Source organism: Porites lutea, chromosome 13, assembly GCF_958299795.1.
Source record: "Porites lutea chromosome 13, jaPorLute2.1, whole genome shotgun sequence".
NCBI classification, from domain to species: Eukaryota; Metazoa; Cnidaria; class Anthozoa; order Scleractinia; family Poritidae; genus Porites; species Porites lutea.
In genome coordinates this window covers 4,975,570-4,994,889 of record NC_133213.1, presented here as the reverse complement: position 1 = coordinate 4,994,889, position 19,320 = coordinate 4,975,570, and the positions used below count along the sequence as shown (strand labels likewise).

General features: G+C 38.8%; 3 protein-coding genes across 3 annotated transcripts in view; all 3 read left to right on the top strand.

Moving 5' to 3' along the window:
• Positions 1-227: 227 nt before the first annotated feature.
• LOC140923636 (coadhesin-like) lies at positions 228-8,675 on the top strand. The gene is made up of 5 exons (XM_073373709.1): positions 228-780; positions 1,997-2,161; positions 3,047-3,598; positions 5,731-5,895; positions 8,605-8,675. The coding sequence occupies exons 1-5, from the start codon at positions 324-326 to the stop codon at positions 8,673-8,675; spliced, it is 1,410 nt and encodes a 469-aa protein (XP_073229810.1). The 5' UTR covers positions 228-323.
• A 476-nt stretch (positions 8,676-9,151) lies between these two features.
• On the top strand, positions 9,152-10,697 carry LOC140923746 (coadhesin-like). The gene is made up of 3 exons (XM_073373816.1): positions 9,152-9,261; positions 9,709-9,875; positions 10,357-10,697. Exons 1-3 carry the CDS (start codon positions 9,188-9,190, stop codon positions 10,680-10,682), a joined length of 567 nt encoding a protein of 188 aa, XP_073229917.1. The 5' UTR covers positions 9,152-9,187; the 3' UTR covers positions 10,683-10,697.
• Positions 10,698-14,054: 3,357 nt separating this feature from the next.
• The window catches only part of LOC140923634 (coadhesin-like), a 5,830-nt gene continuing 564 nt past the window's right edge, over positions 14,055-19,320 (top strand). The window contains exons 1-5 of the mRNA XM_073373706.1: positions 14,055-14,133; positions 16,797-16,943; positions 17,624-17,757; positions 18,119-18,269; positions 18,995-19,180. Coding sequence (XP_073229807.1) covers positions 14,055-14,133; positions 16,797-16,943; positions 17,624-17,757; positions 18,119-18,269; positions 18,995-19,180 — 697 coding nt within the window. The remainder of the gene's footprint in view (positions 14,134-16,796; positions 16,944-17,623; positions 17,758-18,118; positions 18,270-18,994; positions 19,181-19,320) is intronic.

Genomic DNA, 19,320 nt, shown 5'->3' with positions numbered 1-19,320 from the left:
TGTGTCGAAAAATTAGGTCAACTTCCGCTAGAGTTGATTTGCGTCTGGACGCCCTGTAGCCCCCATGGGTACGTTCCCGTCAATAGAGGTATCCCTGTCAATAGAAGAAAACCAGGAGACTTCGTTGAAGTAACTGAATGCTGCAAAATGTTTACGTTTCATATTCATATAGGGTTTTGACAAGTGTGAGGTGTACTTGGGTTTGCTATCGTTGACAAAGTTAACACCATTTCCTGTCCCGATTCTTAGGTAAGATCCCAGAGATTGATGTTGGCTTTGCCATATCTGTTAGCTCCATTGAATCAACGGTCATCTATGGTGTGATGGTCCAGGCATCCAGTACCATAAACGAGCGGTATAGAGACTTCAGAGTCCGCTTCAACATCATTGTGTACGGAACTAAAAAAACAACAAGATTAAGCGAATTTTTCAACACACTTCTCAGTCATAAAGACCTCATAACGTCCGTGAGAAAACTGGAAAACGTTTCTTCATTACCTCTTCAAGAAAAGTTGCGGGAGGCTGAGAATCTTTTCAGATCAACAGGAAGGCCGTTTGCGAGGAGGGTATTCGTCCCCATCACAGACGCCGGAAATGGTAGTGAAATTATAACTGGAAGTAATATATTGAGATCTCACGGCATTCTGTTTTTGTCCCTAAACAAAAATGTGGATCAACTTAGTTCAGTGACAATCAGCCATGTTGATAATCTTGGAACACCAAGCACAACTGACAGAAGAGTAGTCATCGCGGAGGAAATCATATATCAAGCATTACGAGGTATGGTGAATTATAACTCTCATTGCATGCCTAACTTACAAGAAGTTAGCCAAGAATCATGCAACTCTCAAACTTAATCTATCAGCTATTAATAAAATCCAACTAGTGGTCTATCATCAATGCTGTGTTTTGATTGGCTGAGCTACTGCTAGGCTATATGTTATAGCCCACTAGTAGCAAAAAGCCCCGGCTTTTTGGACGCAAAAGTCTAGCTTTAACTAGATAAAGTTGCTTTGCCCCGATATTTTTTACCAACTAGTTGGATTTTACTAAAAAGATTATTCCTCTCGCCTTCATGGCGTCTTAGCCAATAGCCCATGAGGCCGAATAACTGTTAATTAGGTTCATCTTTGTATGGCGGCAACTACAAAGGGATTACACCCTAAAGCTTTGAACAATTTCCTGACGCAAATCTATTTTTGTTTGCATAAATCTCTTTCTGTTAGTCATGTTTTTTTGTTTTTTTTGCGATATTCAAGGTCACCTATCGAAGTACAGAGGCGCATGAAGGCAGTGACGCATTCCAGTTCACAAGGCCTTGCCCAATTTAGGCATAAACGTAAAATTAGCAATTGCTTAGCGGTCTTTTCGTTATAAAGAGTGAAATCTTTCTAAGAAGGGTAGTGCTGGAACCACCTACATGGTATTCCACTAGGTGCTAATCTACGAGTGGTATTCGCCTTATGAAGAATCACAGAAATGACTGAAGACGGCTCTATTTCCGCCGCTCTCCGCTGGGTTTGGGGGCGGTATCATTTTCCGAACAGCGGCTGGTAATGGAGCCTACTAAAGAACGTAAGGCAGAGAAATAGGCATGCACATATCGCAAAAAAAAAGTTGTAATAAGCCTAACTCAATCATACCTACCAGCTTGACTAGTTTTAATTAGTTTTTACCAAATCAGTGAGTCGAAATTTTCGCGCGTTTTGATTGGCTCCCGTGACTCGTGCAACAATCCCCCTCCAGCTTACGGTGGAGCACCTTGTAAAGGTGACGCAAACAATATAGAAGTCTGTTTGGTTCGTTATTGTCCAGGTAAGACTAGTTTCCACTACTGGTGCGTAAATATATGAACATACGTAACGGAATCCTTTTTTAGCAGTTCAGTATCTTTCAAGGAACTAGAATTCGACACATGCAAGACGTTTTCTAAAACATTTTAGCTAAAATTATATTTTCAAAAGTCATTCTTCTGCTTCTTTTCCTTTATTTGTAGCGAATTGGTCTCCCTGGGGTCCTTGGTCTGCCTGTAGTGAAACGTGTGGAAATGGAACAAGGAGTCGTACACGTCTGTGCATCAATCCCGCCCCACCTCAAGGTGGAGCACCTTGTAAAGGTGACGCAAACAATATAGAAGCCTGTTTGATTCGCCAATGTCCAGGTAAGTTAATTGGCACTTCGTGTGTGGAAATATATGATAAAGAAATATAATTGACTATCTTATTCGGTCTTCCTAAAAGAGCTACAAGTCGACAGGTGCAATATTTGACTATGTCTAATACATATCTTCTACTACTTCGCCTCTAGTTGCTGGCAATTGGTCTACTTGTCTACTTGGTCTACTTTATTAGTAAGTTAGGACACTTGGCGTGTTGCTGTCAAAAATTGCGACCATGTAGGACGAAAAGTACTATTTTATTGACACAAAATAACATTGAAAAGGCGATCTCTGTACCAAAGGAAGTCGGGGTGTGTTAGTTGAAACACCAGCACGAACGACAAAGTATACTTACCGCAACCGAGTGAAGGTACTAAACATTCTAAGATGCAATCACTACAAGGCAATGGCTGCTACTATAACCAACAAAAATGGTTGAAACAAGTCCGTACGATAATTAAAACCAACAGGACTATTAATTCTCTTCCTTAAGCTTTGGTAAAACGGGCGACAAAAACGTGCAACTTGTTTTGCAAAATTGCTGCTGAACAAGATGAAAAGCGATGTTGCGCGTTTTACCACCCACGTTCAAACCTGTTAACAACCTGATTTGTTGAAAGACAGGTTTGATATGGGTGGTAAAACGCGCAAAATCGCTATTCAACTTGTTTTGCAGCAATGTTGCATGATTTTTGTCGCCCGTTTTTCCGTACCTTCAGGAGTGTTTTCATCATGAAGAGCCAAAGAAAACCACTGAAGGAAGGTACGCGACAGCTCTAGGTAGCTGTCGGTTTTCCGACACCCCCAGTTATAATGGAGTATTCATAAAAAGACGGAAAAACGTAAATCAAACAAATATTTTTTTAACCGTTTTTTCCCCTCATCTAGAACTGGATGTAACTTTTGCTTTAAGTGCCACTTCTGTCGAGTCCCAAAAAACCTTCGTCTTGATGAGGGGAACGATAATCAGTATCATCAATCGATATGGTATCGACAGAATTCATTACAGTGCTATCGTCTTTGGCAGTGGTATTCCAACCACAAGTTTTGACTTTGCTTCAAACATACCAGACCAGGATGAACTGATTCGCAAAGTGATACGGTTGCGCAAGAGAGATGGACGTCCAGATCTTGAGCAGGCTCTGGAAGAGGCAAAGCGAATTTTCGAGTTGCGAGAGGTAAGGCCAAACGCTAGACGCATACTCGTGGTAATCATGGACGATGCGACTGTAAGCAGTAGAGAAGAACTGAGTAAAGTAGTCCATGCTTTGGTCAGAAACAGCGTTTTCATCGTCGGTGTAGGAATTGGATCATCCGTTAATGCCACTGATTTGCTCATAATCACGAGGGAAGAGCAGCACATTCTTATTGTCAAAATCAACAAAGAGGATGATGAATTGGCTGAGGAAATCATGAGAGTCATTGACCCGAGAGTTGCACGTAAGTTATTTTCTTTCTTTTTCTTTTATTTTTTGTCTCCTGAAACGACTTATCTCTTTTACAAGACAGAGGGCCGAAGTGTACCTTAAGCCGTGGTTTAAGAAATTAAATATGATCTCCTGATCTCTTTTTTAGTGGATAAATTTAAGAAAATAAGTGATTTTCCAGTCTGCACTATATATTTTACCGAAATTGTTCACGATGAATAGTGTTTAGATAAAGGTGTTGGGCAAACTGAAAATGGCTTAGAACGCAGTTTTGTTAAACACAGTCGAAACTCCGTTTAAATAACTGGTCCAAAGTGTTTGTATGAGCCAACAAGTGAGTTTCGTTTGCCGGGGAAACACAGTAGAGTCAACAAAAGGAAAAAGTGTAAAACGACACTATTATAAATCGCGTCTTTCCCAAGGACGGAGAAATGGATTTCAATCTTAACAGAGAAGCTAAGAGAATTTCAGCTACATCGGAAAGGCCTTTCTAATAACAGTACAGTGTACGTCAATATTAGGCATATGTCGTCTTACGGGATGTTCGAAACGGTGTTCTCTTTTTTACATTTCTCAAGCTGTCTCTCTCGAGGGAATTAAAAAGAAAACTAAATTTCAACATCGTATACTTTGTGATGTTAAATCGCCTTCGAATGATAAAAATCATTAACATAAAGTCGACTCTATGTACCATTGATTGTGTCGCCGGCTAGACCAGCTAGAGTAACCAGGGCGGATAAAGGTTGGGCGGTGAAACGAGCGCTCCGCTCTTCATTTAATGTGTGATGCGGAGTAGGACTGGCACGAGCGCTCTTTCCGCGCTTCCGGTGCGCTTGAAGGCCGGCGAAATTTTTCTTTTTGCAAACCGGAAATCCTCTTTTCTTTCTGTAATTTCAGGCTATAATGTTGAATAGATAAATTCGTTTCAAAACAATATCAATAAACAGTTTCATATGTTTGGGTCTGTACGTCTATAAGTCAAACTTGTTGGTCGTATAATGCCAAAATTTGAGTTTAATTTGAAAGTGTGGAATACCTCCTCCTTCCACTAAATATCACCTAGTCGTCTTTCGCCGTTTCGTTTGCAAAAGCTTAACACTTCTTAACCTCAATTTTTACATATGTTAAAGGGGGATAAATTTTGTATAACATAACAAAAAAGTAGATTGATATATATTGATATAGTGGCGTTGTACTTCTTCAAACTTTGCTTCTCGGGTGCAACGCGCCATGGCGATTCGCGCAATGCGTTGCAAATCCGGCAACCGCATGTAAACAAAATTTATTGAGGTTAGTTGTAAGGTTTTTTCTCCGTTTTTCTCTCTAAAACAAAACAAGGTAAACAGTAAAAACTGATGGGAAAGTAATTTTGAAGTTTCGAAGAAACAGAAAGACGTATGAGATGTTTTTTTCAAAATTAAAAAGAACGATGATGGTGATTGAAATTAGCATAATTTCACCTTGCACGAGCTGCACGCATTTATTAAATACACGTCATCTAGTTATGAAGCACGATCTGCTGTCTTTTAGTTTTGCCATGGATGACATGGATGAGATTTTCCTCCGTGTTTTAGACAGTACTTAGCAGTTTTTGTTTTGGAATAACATCGACATTGGCGAGTAGCAAAACGAAAATATAATTCAGTGGTAAAGTCATGAATGTAATAAAAGAAACCCTTTGAAAGAGATGTTTGTCTACTCCAACTAACCTCCCGCAAAAAATGGCAACATTTGCCTCTCGGAGACAGCGTACCAGCACAAACGAACGAGGAAGAAGTGCAAGAAAACAAATCAAGCCGCCATAATTCAGTGACAGCGGCAGTATCTAATGTATAAACCACATCGCAAGCCCTGACCGAAGTCGGAAACAAGCGACATTTCTAAGCAGAGTCCCAGTCCACTGCATCACACCTTTTTGCTCGGACGCGCTCGTTTCACCGCCCAACCTTTATCCGCCCTGAGAGTAACCGTCGCCTACACGCTTTACAATATTCCACTTTTACAGGGAAAATAAACTTGTCTGTAATGTTGCTTGACCTATTATAATAGCGAATCACCAAAGCCAGAAGTTTTTAGCGCGCTGGTATTTAAAAAGAAGGCGATATAGTTAAATTTTAATCAAATAACATATGAATTGAATTTCAGCGGCTGGATTTTCATTGTGGGGAAAGTGGAGCGAATGTTCAGAGACTTGTTCTTCAGTTAATCAAACGGGAACTCAGAGACGAAATCGTACTTGTATAAATGTAAAACTGGGATGTGAAGGACCTATGAATGAAACCAGAGAATGTTACAATCAAACATGCCAAGGTGAGCAAAGCCTTTTTCGAAAATATAATAGGGATCTTACGATCCGACAACGGCGCGGACGTCCGTGAAAACCTCGCTGAAAAATAGACTCCGCATCTTTTCAAATGATTTCGCAATTATCATAAGTCGCCCAGTTACTCAAAAGAAGGGAATTTATGTTGGAGATGAAGAGAGGGGGCCGCACCCGAGTTCAGACAGAGACGGGGTAGAATTTATCGCCTTGCCGTTCTCTTCCTCAAAAAAAACTTAAAATTTGGTCATGTCACATCGAAGTGGTTCAGGAAAGGGCGGCAAAGAAATGTACAAAAAAGCGTCATGCACGTGCAGAGTTGTTGTTTTGCTAACTAAAACTATAATTTCTATTTGGCGTTGCCGCTGCCTTCGCCGTCGTAGCTTCGTAAGGTCCCTAATCTCATTAAGTAAAACACGCGAAGTAGTAGGGAGCTTTAGCCTGAATTCGAGTCGTTTTCTCCTCTCAACGTCTGAATCGACGGGCCCGCGTTAATGCTGTCCAGTGACGTCACTCACTACCCGAAAACCGGGTAGTGATTTTGACTGGTTGCTTGTTTAAACATTCGCATAATTATGTATAATTATGAAAAATTTTAGCGGGATTGTTGCTTGATATTCAGCGGATCGCATCCATGGCGATCCCTGGCATTCTTTCGTGTAGTTCAAACATTTCGATAAGCTTAATCTTTATCTTAAACAGCAAAATTGCCCTTGTCTTCGAAACTGAAATGCTAAATTGAACTGCCAATGAAGAATCATTGCGGAGAGTCGGTAAGTTTTTCATTTAGAGCCGCTTTGTGGTTTCGGCGGCCGGTGATTTTGTTTACGCGAAGTTTTCTGAGATCAATGTTATAATTCGACCTTCTTGCTATTTTCACCGTCAAGTGTAATGATTCTGTTAGCTTTTCTTTCTTGTTTCTTGTTTTTTTTCTTCGTTAAGGACCAAATAGCTTCTTTTCAATTAAAGCAAATCATTGTGTTTTTGAACTAAGTGTTTCGTGTGTTTGTTCATTTCATTACGTGATTGCGACCGAGTTTGATTATAGAATTCAGTACAACCGGTTCAGAGTTGCACTGCATGCAGTTGATAGTTAGATCGTTAAACATGAATTACGATCGAAAAAAAATAAAGCAATTCTGTATCATGCAGACATTTCCAAACGATATTTGTCAGTTTGCCACTTTCAGTGAAAATCGTGTTTTACTTTTTTCATGAATTAAAGCAAAGGTCAAGGAGTAGTGACGTCACTGGACGGCATTTCAGACGTTACTGAAGGAGTATTAAATAACGACTCGAAGTAATCGGATGAAATTCAGGCTTAGGCCCAGTTCAGAAGTCGTGCTTCTGACGTGCCGAACTTAATTGTAATTTGGTTCGACTGTAGCACGGCAGGAAAACAACTTTGATTCAGACGTCGTGCCAGAGTCGGACCAAATTCAGGATTTAGACCCGGTTTACATGGAGTGGGGGACCCCTGTCTAGTGGGGTAGGTTTCTTTTGTTTTGTGTCCTCCAAAGCGTGAAAACAAAAGAAACCAACCCCACTAGACCGGGGTCCCCCACTCCATGTAAACAGGCCCTTACTGATGCCTCGTAACAATTCTTCTCCCAACTCCCCGTGGAAACGCAATCTCGTCAAAATACATTAATATAATTTATGAATTTTGGTTTAGCGCTGCAGAAGCACGACGTTTGAATCGCTGCCGTGCCAGAGCCGTGTAGCACGACAGCGCTTGTCGAACTTAATTGCTTGCCGAACTTAATTCAAAAGATTCATTCAGACGCCGTGCTTCTGCCGTGCTTTTGTCGAACTTAATTCCTGAATTTAGTTCGGCACGGCCGAAGCACGACGTCTGAACTGGGCCTAACGGAGCTTAAGCAAAGACGTTTTTTGAGCGACGCACTCAAATCGCGTCAACCGAAAGTGAGGCCTTTTTTCTTTTAATATGCCCTAACGCTACCAAATTTGAATTGGTAACTATCTTAACTCTTACAGAGATGATTTACTCAAAATTTTAGGCAAAAACACTGCCCAAGAATGTACAAAGTACACCTCCGGTTTACGTACGTAGCTCAAAAACAAATAACGTAAAACTGCTTAAGCTGCGACCCTATTGACTTAACGAATTTCCCGTAGTCGTAGAGTCCATTGGTGGAAGATTAAAACCAAACAACCAATAACAACAAACTTGAGATGTGGCTGAATTTAAGATAAATTCGATTTGTTCCTTAGAGTACTTGATGTAACAATCAACAAAATTCCAGGAATTGTGAGAGTGAATATCTCATTTGCAAGCCTCTTTCTATACAATATTTTCCCTTCTGTCTATCATGTTAAGCTTCACTATTCATTTAACCCATAAATTATATTGAAACCTTCGAGTTGCAAGCAACCAATTTTCATTATTTTAAGCACGACATGCAGGGCACGTGACACAGAAACGAAAAATCAAACTTGCGTTATCTTAGTGGTGGAGAACACTTGACCACTGGTTTGAGCAAACAGTGGTTAGATCTTCCCATCAAGGAGAATAAAAGGGGAACAAAAGTGTGTGCAGGGGTGTTTTGGCGAGAGGCTTATCTCGAAAGCACCTAAGAATTATATTAGAGCGATTCCTTTGATGTTTTTATTTTATTTCATTGTTACTTTCATTTTATAGTTATTGTTATTATTTTTTTTTTTTTTCACGTGCTTAGCCACTGATCCCGAGGTTATACGTGACCCGCTCCTTGGCGAGGCAGGAAAAGGAATCTGTAAGTATACATAACATCTTCAAATCTTTCCAATAACCCCATTTTACAGTTACACTTGAAAACGAGGCTGGAGTTGACCTGGTTGTGATACAAGCCTTGTTGCCTTACTAGGTCATGTTGTTGTTATGCTCACTAGTATTTTTTCAGCAACATTTCCATTAGATGGATGTGTTTAGGTAGGTTTATCAACTACATCTGTTCAATGCCTTTATACATTTCAGTCTACACTGCATGCCGATGGCCAAATTGTAAAAAAAAAAAAAAAAAAATTGACTTTTAACGCTTTTTTGGTTCAAAGTTCCGAACCCGACCTTGACGAAACATTTGTCACTTCCATCGGAAACGAAAAGTCTCTCTGCATGTTGATTTGGGTGCTGTATGGTCAAACCAAGTGTGAAGCTGGTGATAATTGTAGAATTTCCTCAATGTACATTAAAAATATTCCCATAAAGAGGAAATTTGCTAAGAAGTCTGAACCTGAAAGTTTTCTGTGTGATTGTATTCTGCAGTGATTGCACTCTGGGTGATGGCAGGGATATTGACTTCCCTACTTCTTATTTTCTGTTGTTATTACTGTTGCTGGCACGTATGCTGTGGAAGGTATGTCAAACGGCAAGCATAACTTATTTTTGTAGGTAATTAAGGCATTTTTATCAGACACAGTACAAGTACTGGATCTCGTAGTGGAGATCGCTTTGTGAGTGTTCCAGGCCTCTTGGCGAAGTAACTTGTAAGTTTATAAATACATAAATACATAAATACATAAAGAAATAAGTAAATAACTAACTAATTAACTAAAGAACGAAAGAAAGAAAGAAAGAAAGAAAGAAAGAAAGAAAGAAAGAAAGAGAGAAAGAAAGAAAGAAAGAGAGAAAGAGAGAAAGAAAGAAAGAAAGAGAGAAAGAAAGAAAGAAAGAAAGAAAGAAAGAAAGAAAGAAAGAAAGAAAGAAAGAAAGAAAGAAAGAAAGAAAGAAAGAAAGAAGTACAGGCTTGAGGTGTACTGTACGTTCAAATGCCTCCCAATCTCACTACTTATATTCTTTGCAGAGGGAAGAAGAGAAAAGGGATTACTCACAATTTCCTTGTTGAAGACGAAGAGGGTGAGAGATCGGTATTTGTTCCAGCGGAATTAGTCTCGGGACAAAACCGCGGACACGAAAATGAAGTTCAGGAGGTTGTCGTCGAAATTGGAGAGGAGGCTGGTAAACCAACAGGTATAGGGATTTAGTAGATAGAACAACAATGGGAATCACTAATTCAGCTACCCTTGCCTTCCTGGTTAAGTTGTGAGCTGTGATCACAGTTCAAGCCCTTTAAAATTACTTTCCGGATACCATCTTCGGTGATAGTTTAAGCGCTGGTTTCTGAAGGTGACGTCATACACATATCCAATGATGATTGATGTTTTGACCAATTGACCACTACAGAAAATACCATAACATACCATAATGCTCCTCGTTTGTCACCCCAAAATTTTGTATAAGCATCGTCTTCAGTTTCTCTTGGAAGTTAAAATGGCCCCAAGAGAAACTGAAAACAATGCTTACGCAAAATTTTGGGGTGACAAACAAAGAGAATTATGGTATTTTCCGTGGTGGTCAATAGCCCTTTCATCAGCTAAACATTTCCATCTTCTTTTTCTAAGTACCAAAATAACAGTTTTAGTGATTAAATTTATTTATTCAACGTTTGCAGGAGTCATTCAATTTGGCATTGTGGCAGATCAATCGATGGAAAATGGCGTTACCGCTGACTCAGTTCATCCCGAAGCACCATTGTATTCGGAAGAAGTCGCTCAAGTTAACAGCAACGCCAGTACACTTAAGATGGAGAACCCAGAACCACGATATGCTAACTTGAACGTCGTTAGAAAAAAACCCAAGAACGACGAAAAAGGTTTTTTCAAAATTCGAAGAAAACTAGGCTCGCGTTTATCAAATGGACATCGTGAAAGGTTTGCAATTTTTTTCCCTCAACTAGCTGTGAACACTGATATTTTGACATTTTTTTTAACTTTGTAGGCGAAAGGTGCCATGGCAACCAAAACATAGAGAAAATTTACACACCTCTTGAAAGCATTTCAAATTACGGAAATGCTTGTTTGTCTCCCTTTTTTTTTTCTTTCAAAGGTAGTGCCATGCAGTGCAGCCTAGTGTGCACTGCAGCTTTTATAACATTTCATATTCCTGCTTATTTCTTTACCTTTAAATGAACTCCTTCAGTAAATTAGTGAACATACAGTTGAAAACGCGAAAAAAGTCTGCGTTCGCGCTTAGTGGCCCACCAAGCCAGAGACTGCTTGTCCGGTTTCCATGGCCGAAGATTTAAGAATATTCCTATCTCTACGACGAAAAGCAGGGTATCCGTGGCATTAAATACGTCATTTTCCATAATACACCTGAGTAGAGTGAGGCAATCTTAGAGTATCTCCCCTAAGGAAAAACACATTGAACTCAACTAAGGTTCCGGTGCACTCATTATGAAGCCATCACGCCTCCCACAATGTTACCAACAGAACCCCCCACATTTATCCATGTCTATCCTTTCTCTTCCAAGACTATTTCCACGCCAATATATCGCTGAGAGAACTGCAATAAACCAAATTCTTTTGTTGTTGTTTCTCTCTATCCATTAGCTCCCCTGAATGGCTGTCGGATCCGTTTGAGAATTCGACAGATAATGACAGTGTCACAAGCTTCCGATGTTTGGACGACTTTGCAATCGTGGATTATGAAATGTTCGAAGGGCGTCGTGGCTCGGATCAAAGCGCGGAAACAGTTCCTGATGGTTATACGAGGATGAAAGAGACCGACAGGGAATTTGTAAACATGGACAATGCGGTGGATACAAACGAGAGTCCTGCTACTCAGAACGATTCCAATCAGTTCGGGGAAAAGGAAGAGCCTGTGGCGGAAAGTGGAGACCAGAGCATGGAAGTCCTGGAAGAGTGGTTTAATCCCACTGGAAAAGATGCGCAGCCCACTCAATCCAGTGATAGAATTGACCCGGTCTACTCAGAAGTTGGAACACAAATACCTACGGCCGAACCGATTAACACCGAAGTAGAATCCCATTCCATCTATTCCGTAGTTGGATCTAAAATCTCAAGCTGAGTGGGAAAAAATAATTTCGACTAAGGTCTCTTTAGCCTGCGTGCTTGGCGTTTGAAGAGAAAAGGAAGAGGCTTAATAAGGCTTGGGAAAACGCACACGCTCCCCTTTGGTTTTTGCGCACCTTATTTCCTCTTTTCCTTCCCCTTAAAACACTGGATACGCTGGCTAAGGTCTTTTGGAAGAAAAAATGTGGCAACATAGACAAAGCATAACCAGCGCAATGCTACGCATTGTTTAATATCCCTGCCCTTCGAGGACGAAAATTAAATTTGAGTCTTGGATAGAAAACATGATTGGGCATTCTAGCTGTAAATAAGTCGTGATTAACCGGTCCAGCATGCTAATTTCATGTTATCTTACGAGTGAAAATGGAAGTAATAAATATGCCTTTCTGCTCGACGTAAAGCTTGCTTAAACCCGGGAAGGTTGTATGTCTCTTGACTTAAAACATAAATATCAAGGAAAATGATGTTTTTTAAAGTAATAATTATTATAGTATTGATGAGGACAGTAATGTTGATAGGTTAAAAAAGATAATGATTGTAGTTATGACAACAGGTTTTTATGATGTAAATAGCTTATTTCATTAAAAATGGTCATCACTTCAAACCTGCTCCAAACGTTTGCTCTTCTTGTACATGTACTGGTGTTCGTTCAAATGAATGATATCTCTCTTAATTCATTTGTGGTAATGTTATTTCTTCTGTGTGCATTTTGATTTAATGGTAATTTTTTTTACCACTCTCTCAATTGCGGATGCCTTTAATTTGTTTCAGCCGAAAGTCGGGTATTGATTTTTATCTGGGATTTAACCGGGGGTGGCGGGGTACTCAACGTCTTATACGGGGAGGTTCCGCCCCGATGTCCAACTCCTTACCTTTTACATACCATTTTTGACAGAAAAGTTACCCCTTTCGTATATACCTTCTACTGACAAATGGTACCCCTTTCACATATCAAGTTAACCCTTTCACTGCCAAATGTAGCCAAAGGCAAATTTTGACCAGATTTCCAAATTTCATTTTGTAAAATTTTGAAAAACAAATAGTACCATGTGTAAGTACAGGAGAGCTTTCATTTGAATGAAAGAGAGAGAGAGCTTTCATTTGAATGGTCACATCATAGGATTTCGTCCACAGACTCAAAAGTTAGAGCCACTTTACAAAACTCCATCAAATACTCTGGCAGTGAAAGGGTTAAAAAAAATTATATCCCTTTCAACTGCTGTACATGCACTGTCTTTGGACTAAGAATGCATCACAAAACCAGAAAGTCTTCTCGACTTTTTAAAAGCCATAAAATGCACCAGTAAAACCGTTTGGTCCTTTTTACAGACCGAAATGACAGATTTCCCTACCTTTTCATATACCTGTAGGTCACTATGCGGAAGTACCCCACCACCAGGAGGATTTAGCTGTGTCCACACCATCAAGGTGTTCGTAAAAGCGATGTGTCTAGGTGAACATCTTCATGTTCATCTGTTGTCGACCGACCTACCTCGTCCATTTTCATTTCATGCGTACAGTATGAATAACAATGTAATCAACGTTTAAACAAAATAAAAGATATAAGTAATAAATAATTTGCTTCCGTTCCATATTTTGAGGTTATCTCCATTGTCTGCATGAACATATGTACCAGCAGGGCATAGTTGATATCAATGTTGGACTGTACATTCACCTTTAATTACTCCAGTCATCCGTCTTTTTTTTTTTAAACCCGGTCTTTGTTATGGACGTAAATTGGTCTAGGGGTTAGAAACGTTGCTGATTCATCCCTAGGGAGTGAAACACGTTAATAATTGGTTTTTATTATCTTAGTTTTTTCCTTTCTTTTTTTATAATTTAGTGAAGTAAAGCAGAGGTTTAAAGGCTGAGATTTCACGTCTTAAACCTTTCTAGATCAGTTTTTTGTGATTCATTCCCCACCGTAGCACCACCTTAGTGAAAAAAGAAACTAACCTCTTTATTCACGGCTCAGCTTTTTAAAAATACAGGAAAACCACTGTCTGTTTACTTCCCACATGCTTCAAATAGCGCTAACCAAGAGCTCCAAGACCTACCAGCACGTTTTTGACCAAGCAATCACATAATATCAGACCCCAATATACTGTGCAGCTGACGTCACTGACTAGACGTCATCAAGACAACCACAAGTTCGCTTTAAAGATGAGTATAAGCGCGTTGTGCTCATAAAACCAAAATTAGATTACACGAGAAGTAATGAGAGAAGACCCGATATAAATTGCTTCGAAACGAACGGAATATCAGTGATATCAAGATGTCCTTACCAGCTGGGAAACGGGAGTTACGTTTTGTACTGTTTGTTGTACTGGTTGCAACCGGAAGAACTTTTTCAGGTAACTTTCTTTCTACCTGTTAACGCCCTGTATTCATAATTTCCTTCAATTACCAGTTGCAACTGCCAGTAACATCAAGTTTTGTTAACTGTAATTGTTACTTTGTCTTTCATCTAAAATACGCCATTTAAATTACCATGCACGCACAACTGTAAACAATTTAATTAACAAATACATAATAAATTCAATTAACCCATTTTTTTCGTCGAAATTTTGCCGTCAACTCTTCACATTGTTGACTTGGTTGTGAGATAAGTTAGAGGTAGAATGTGAAACACTTATATAAGCGTACAAATTATCCATGTACATGTATGTTTTATGCAACTGCTAAGACGATGTTGGCAATCGATATCTTCTGATTAAGAGGTGTTACGCTAAGGACAAATTTTACAAACACTCTTCGAAGTATTTCTGCAGTCACAGGTCAATTTGTTTACTCTGCTATGAGACAAGCTTGACGTGAAATAGGAGTCATTTTGAAGTCAACGAAGTTTTTAACCGTTTAAAAACCAACATCAGCATAAACATTATGAAAACCTTATGAAAACTATTTTGGGTCTCTTGATAAAGCAGCGTTCATTATTAATTAGGGACAAATTAGACTCTGGTCACTCTCAAGGGTTAAAACGTTAGGGGTTTTAAGGTAGAGCATTGTCTTACCAGTAGAAAAAAATCTCCTTTCCCTTTAATGTCTTGTTTACAACAACAACAACGAAAACTCATTTAGAACTAAGAGCCACAGGCGAGAGGTTTCACTGCAAAGATATGAGTATTTTGACGTCATTTCATTTTATTTATACGGAAATGTTGCATTCCTGTTTTTATAAAATAACATGATAAGTTTCTGCGTCCTTTTCCGGCGAAATTTCCTTTAACAGCGAGTGCGAGAGACAGCGGAAAACTATCTTATCTTGATGTCATTTCCATGGTCCAAACTCTCAACTTATGAAAGCACAAGAAGGTTTTCAAGTATTGTAAAATGAAATAATTTTTAACGAGCTTCCTCTCGCGTCTTTTAAAAGTTACATGTATCAGTTTTGTGGTTATAGAAGGAAAGGGTAATCAGCAAATTTACGTGCGCCACGTAAACCACAAAACTCTAACTGATGTCAGCGGTAAGCAAGTGGATCATGGAAGAAATTCATTTTAAGTGCCTTACTACTTCCTTTAACAAAAGCGTGCTTTGTTTTGAATAAAATCTGAAAGGACAATTTATATAACACAAAGACCGTCTGCCCGTGAGAGTTAAATACAGGTCTTGCGAAATTAAAGCATGGTCGCAGGAGTTTTCTAGTATCGCGTCTGCACTCTAACTTACCTAGATAGGTAACTATAGACTGAACGAAAGGAAACCTCAAATAATGTTCAGTGTATGTTCATCATCATCATCATCATCATCATCATCATCATCATCATCACCACCATCACCACCATCATCATAAAATTATAGAGATTAAATTTCATAGGTTTCATTAAACGTCCTTTAAGTCATCCAAATAATTATCAATTTTAGCAAACTAATAAAGTCGCTGCTGCTATTCGAGGTAAAATGTCCACGAGGGGTACAATATTCACGAGGCAAAATAAAAATTTGCAGCAAGGAAGGCAAGAATATTTGGCACTTCGTCTATTCTCAGAAGTAGGGAATTCAAATTCCTCTGAAATTAGACCTGTAAGTGCATTGTATGTGCCCTGTCAGAGGTACTTTAATGCTGTTGTTAACCCTGCAACGATTTTCAGACGTGATTAACTGCTCTCCTCCTATCCCAACCCTGAGTCTCAGAATAAAATAGTAATAATAAAATATTAATGATAATAAATAAATATATAACGTAAAATAAAAACGAATAAGATGTGTACAAAGTTTTTCAATGCAGATTGTGTTGTTTTTCCGTGACACAACTGATGTATTCTTACATTTATTTCTTCTTAACTCAATATATTTTTGCGTCTCATCTGATAGACTCTTGTGGACTGCATAATTCAGATATTTCCGCATTACCATTTTGTGTTACAGCACAGTGTAAGAAGAGAGTGTTGTCAATATACACTGTCGATGACTCTGAACACACACTTATAAACAAGTCCTACAATTATAAATGTTCTACTTTCTGCGATTAATTCAAAGTAAATAATAGTCACCATCATGATAACAATAATAATAACAAGAAAACAACATACTATATTCTACTTGTGTAGTAATGATATTGTTTGAATTTTTTAATATGAATGAGTGTTTTGCAAGCATATATTTATATTTACAATGATGAATAAATTATTTTGAAGTTGTTAAAAGTTTGCCTTGCTTGCTCCGGACGAAACCATAAAAAAATTTAAGAAAGAGAATGCCAAAGTTTAGCGCAGATTTGCCCAACGGAATTTTATTAAACTTACAAGCTTTAATGTTTGGAACGACTGGAATGCTCTTCTGTTAAACCGCATAATGTTATTTGGCTTTGCGGCTTATTGTATGTAAGAAACTCACAAAAATCAAAGGTATCGATATTTGACTTGAAAATAAGATAAAAGTCATGCACGCCGGGGTGATAGGCGAGAGCATGTGCACGCTGTAAGGATTTTTATTTTTATTATTTCTATTTACTTTTTGCCTGCTTAGCCTCTGTTATTATAACTGACACAGATTTGTTTCATTCCACTTTAAGCCTGTACTTCTGTTATTCACAACAACGGAAATGTAAAATTTACTGCATCATCAACTTCTCTTGGGCCTGGGTATCCTGTGCTACATGGCAACGACGTTTGGTGTGCCGGAGTCGTAGACAGACAACAATTTCTTACAGTAGATTTAGGTAATAAATCAGAGCACTTCATCGCCAACTTTGCTGATAGGTTTCAATTTTGTTATAAATTAGCTTTATGGAGATCTGAAAACTTTCATTACTTTTCGACTGAATGGAATAACACTCAAACCATTTTTGTAGGTCATTATCCTTTACGAGGTGTATGTCTGCGTCAAGTACATGTACGCTTCATCAGGTCCTGTGGATCTCAGCTAGGAGCGTACAGAGTATTATTTTATGTCTGGTCCTTTTAAGCACTTAGACAACACGGACATACGCCGTATAGGCTAACGGAACAGCTCTCTTCAGATAGTCCCTAATCAAAATGGCATTTGACAACTTATCTGAAATAAAAACCCGCAGTAAAATATTCACGACAAAACAAGCCAGCTAATTGGTACATGTGCCTCTTGAAGGATATCTTAAGTGTCACATGTTGTTGTTGTGTTTTTTTGCACCGGTCAGTTTGTGGTGGGAAATAAAATTTCTTTTGGAAGGACGCCTTTCGTACGACTCTCTATTGACACGCTTGACTTTGCCTGTGAAAAGCATAATAAATCGAACACGTATTCGGGAGGCTAGATTACCGTCAAAGCGTTATGATCTTGGAAGAAATGTGTACGATGTTTTTTAAGGGGGTCTCGTTTGTGGCTGTATTAATCAGTGACTTATTTTTTCTATTTTTGAAGGCTTTAACCTCTTATTTGATCAAGTTCTTGTTCAGGGAATGCGCGACTCTAACAGATCGGTATCTCTGTATTACCTGAAGACCAGCACTGATAATAACACTTTTATCGAAGTTCAAGAACAGGGAGCACGCAAGGTAACTAGAAAACAATTTAACAACTCAAAGAAGTTATATACAGCGTGAATTTTTGCCCCTTGCGCTCTCAGGTACCCGGAATCCTCCTCCCCCTTACCCTTTTTTACGTCTGCTACTCGCGGGTCACGTGAATTTTCGACTGCATAATTTTAATTAAAAAACGTTTGGGTATGAAAAAAAAAAATTAATAAATAAAAAAAGTCTTGACTAGAACAGTGATTTATTTAGTATTTATTACATAGTGAAAGTTTTCTCTCACAAAAGTGTGCGAAAGCAACCCTTGAGCCGGATCCTATAAATTAACAGACCTAGATTCCCATTTATAACGGACAATTGTTTCTTTTCATTTTATCTTTGGTAGGATTTTTTAGGTCCTTCATTTGATGGAGATGAAGTTGTTGGCACCAACCTCACCATCCCTGTGCAAGCACGTTGGGTTATGTTTAATCCGAGGGAACCTTTGCCTGGCAATCACCTTTGCATGCGTATTGATATTAGGAGCTGTCAGAACGGTAAATCATTGATCTCAAAATCATTCTCGGGTAAAATTATACTCATTTAAGTCACCTATGTAGGCAAACGACGGTCGCGACCTCTGCGCGCTTTGTCAAAGGAGGAGCAAATTCAGCTCCAAACAAGTACCACAACATAGATATACATGTAACACCATATTATCGTGCAGAACAATAGTCTGGTGTAGATCTTGCAATGTTGCCCGTTCAGAGGCTTTGGCGGGAAACAGCTTTATCGTCAAGTGACCAAAAAGTAACCGATGAGAGGGCAAGCACTTGCAAAAAAAGCTGTTGTATAACCAATTATCCAGTTGTGTCAAGTACCTATCCTCTCCTTTATGTAATCTTAATTTTCCCCTTTACTTTTTGCTTAAGACTTTGTTTCATTATAATACAGAGCAGGTGTTATGGTTTTTAATTCGAATTCTAAGTATTTTTAATACCAAATAAGTAGTGATTTGTAAGCATAATTTTTGCTATAATGGTCACACCAATGCACCTTTAATACACTGTGTATTTGAATACGGCTTTCATGAAAAAAAGTCTTTTATTACTTAATATCAAACCGTATTGAAATAAACGTGATTCATTCATTCATTCATTCATTCATTCATTCATTCATGCATGCATGCATGCATATCATGCATGCATGTCATGCATGTATGCATACATTCATTCATTCATGGATGTTTTCTTCCTTTAATAAATTCTTTGCATGTTGCTAGAGCCTCAGCCAGTGGACGGCCGACTGACAGAGTGGTCTTTCTGGAGCAACTGCACAGTAGGAAGTAATCCCTGTTTCTCGACAAGGAGTCGTCATAGAACGTGTACAAACCCAGCCCCTGCATTTGGCGGCAAGGATTGCAGAGATATTAAGCATATGGAGCAAGTGTGTGCATCAGTATGTCCAGGTAAGTAGACTGAAAGTGGGCAAATAAAGGACCATATACATGTACCTATAGAAGAACCAATTCAGCCTGATAAATAAAACATGTTCTTATACAAAAAGAGAGAGGATTCCAGAGTAAGAAGCCAATGCAGTAATTCATAT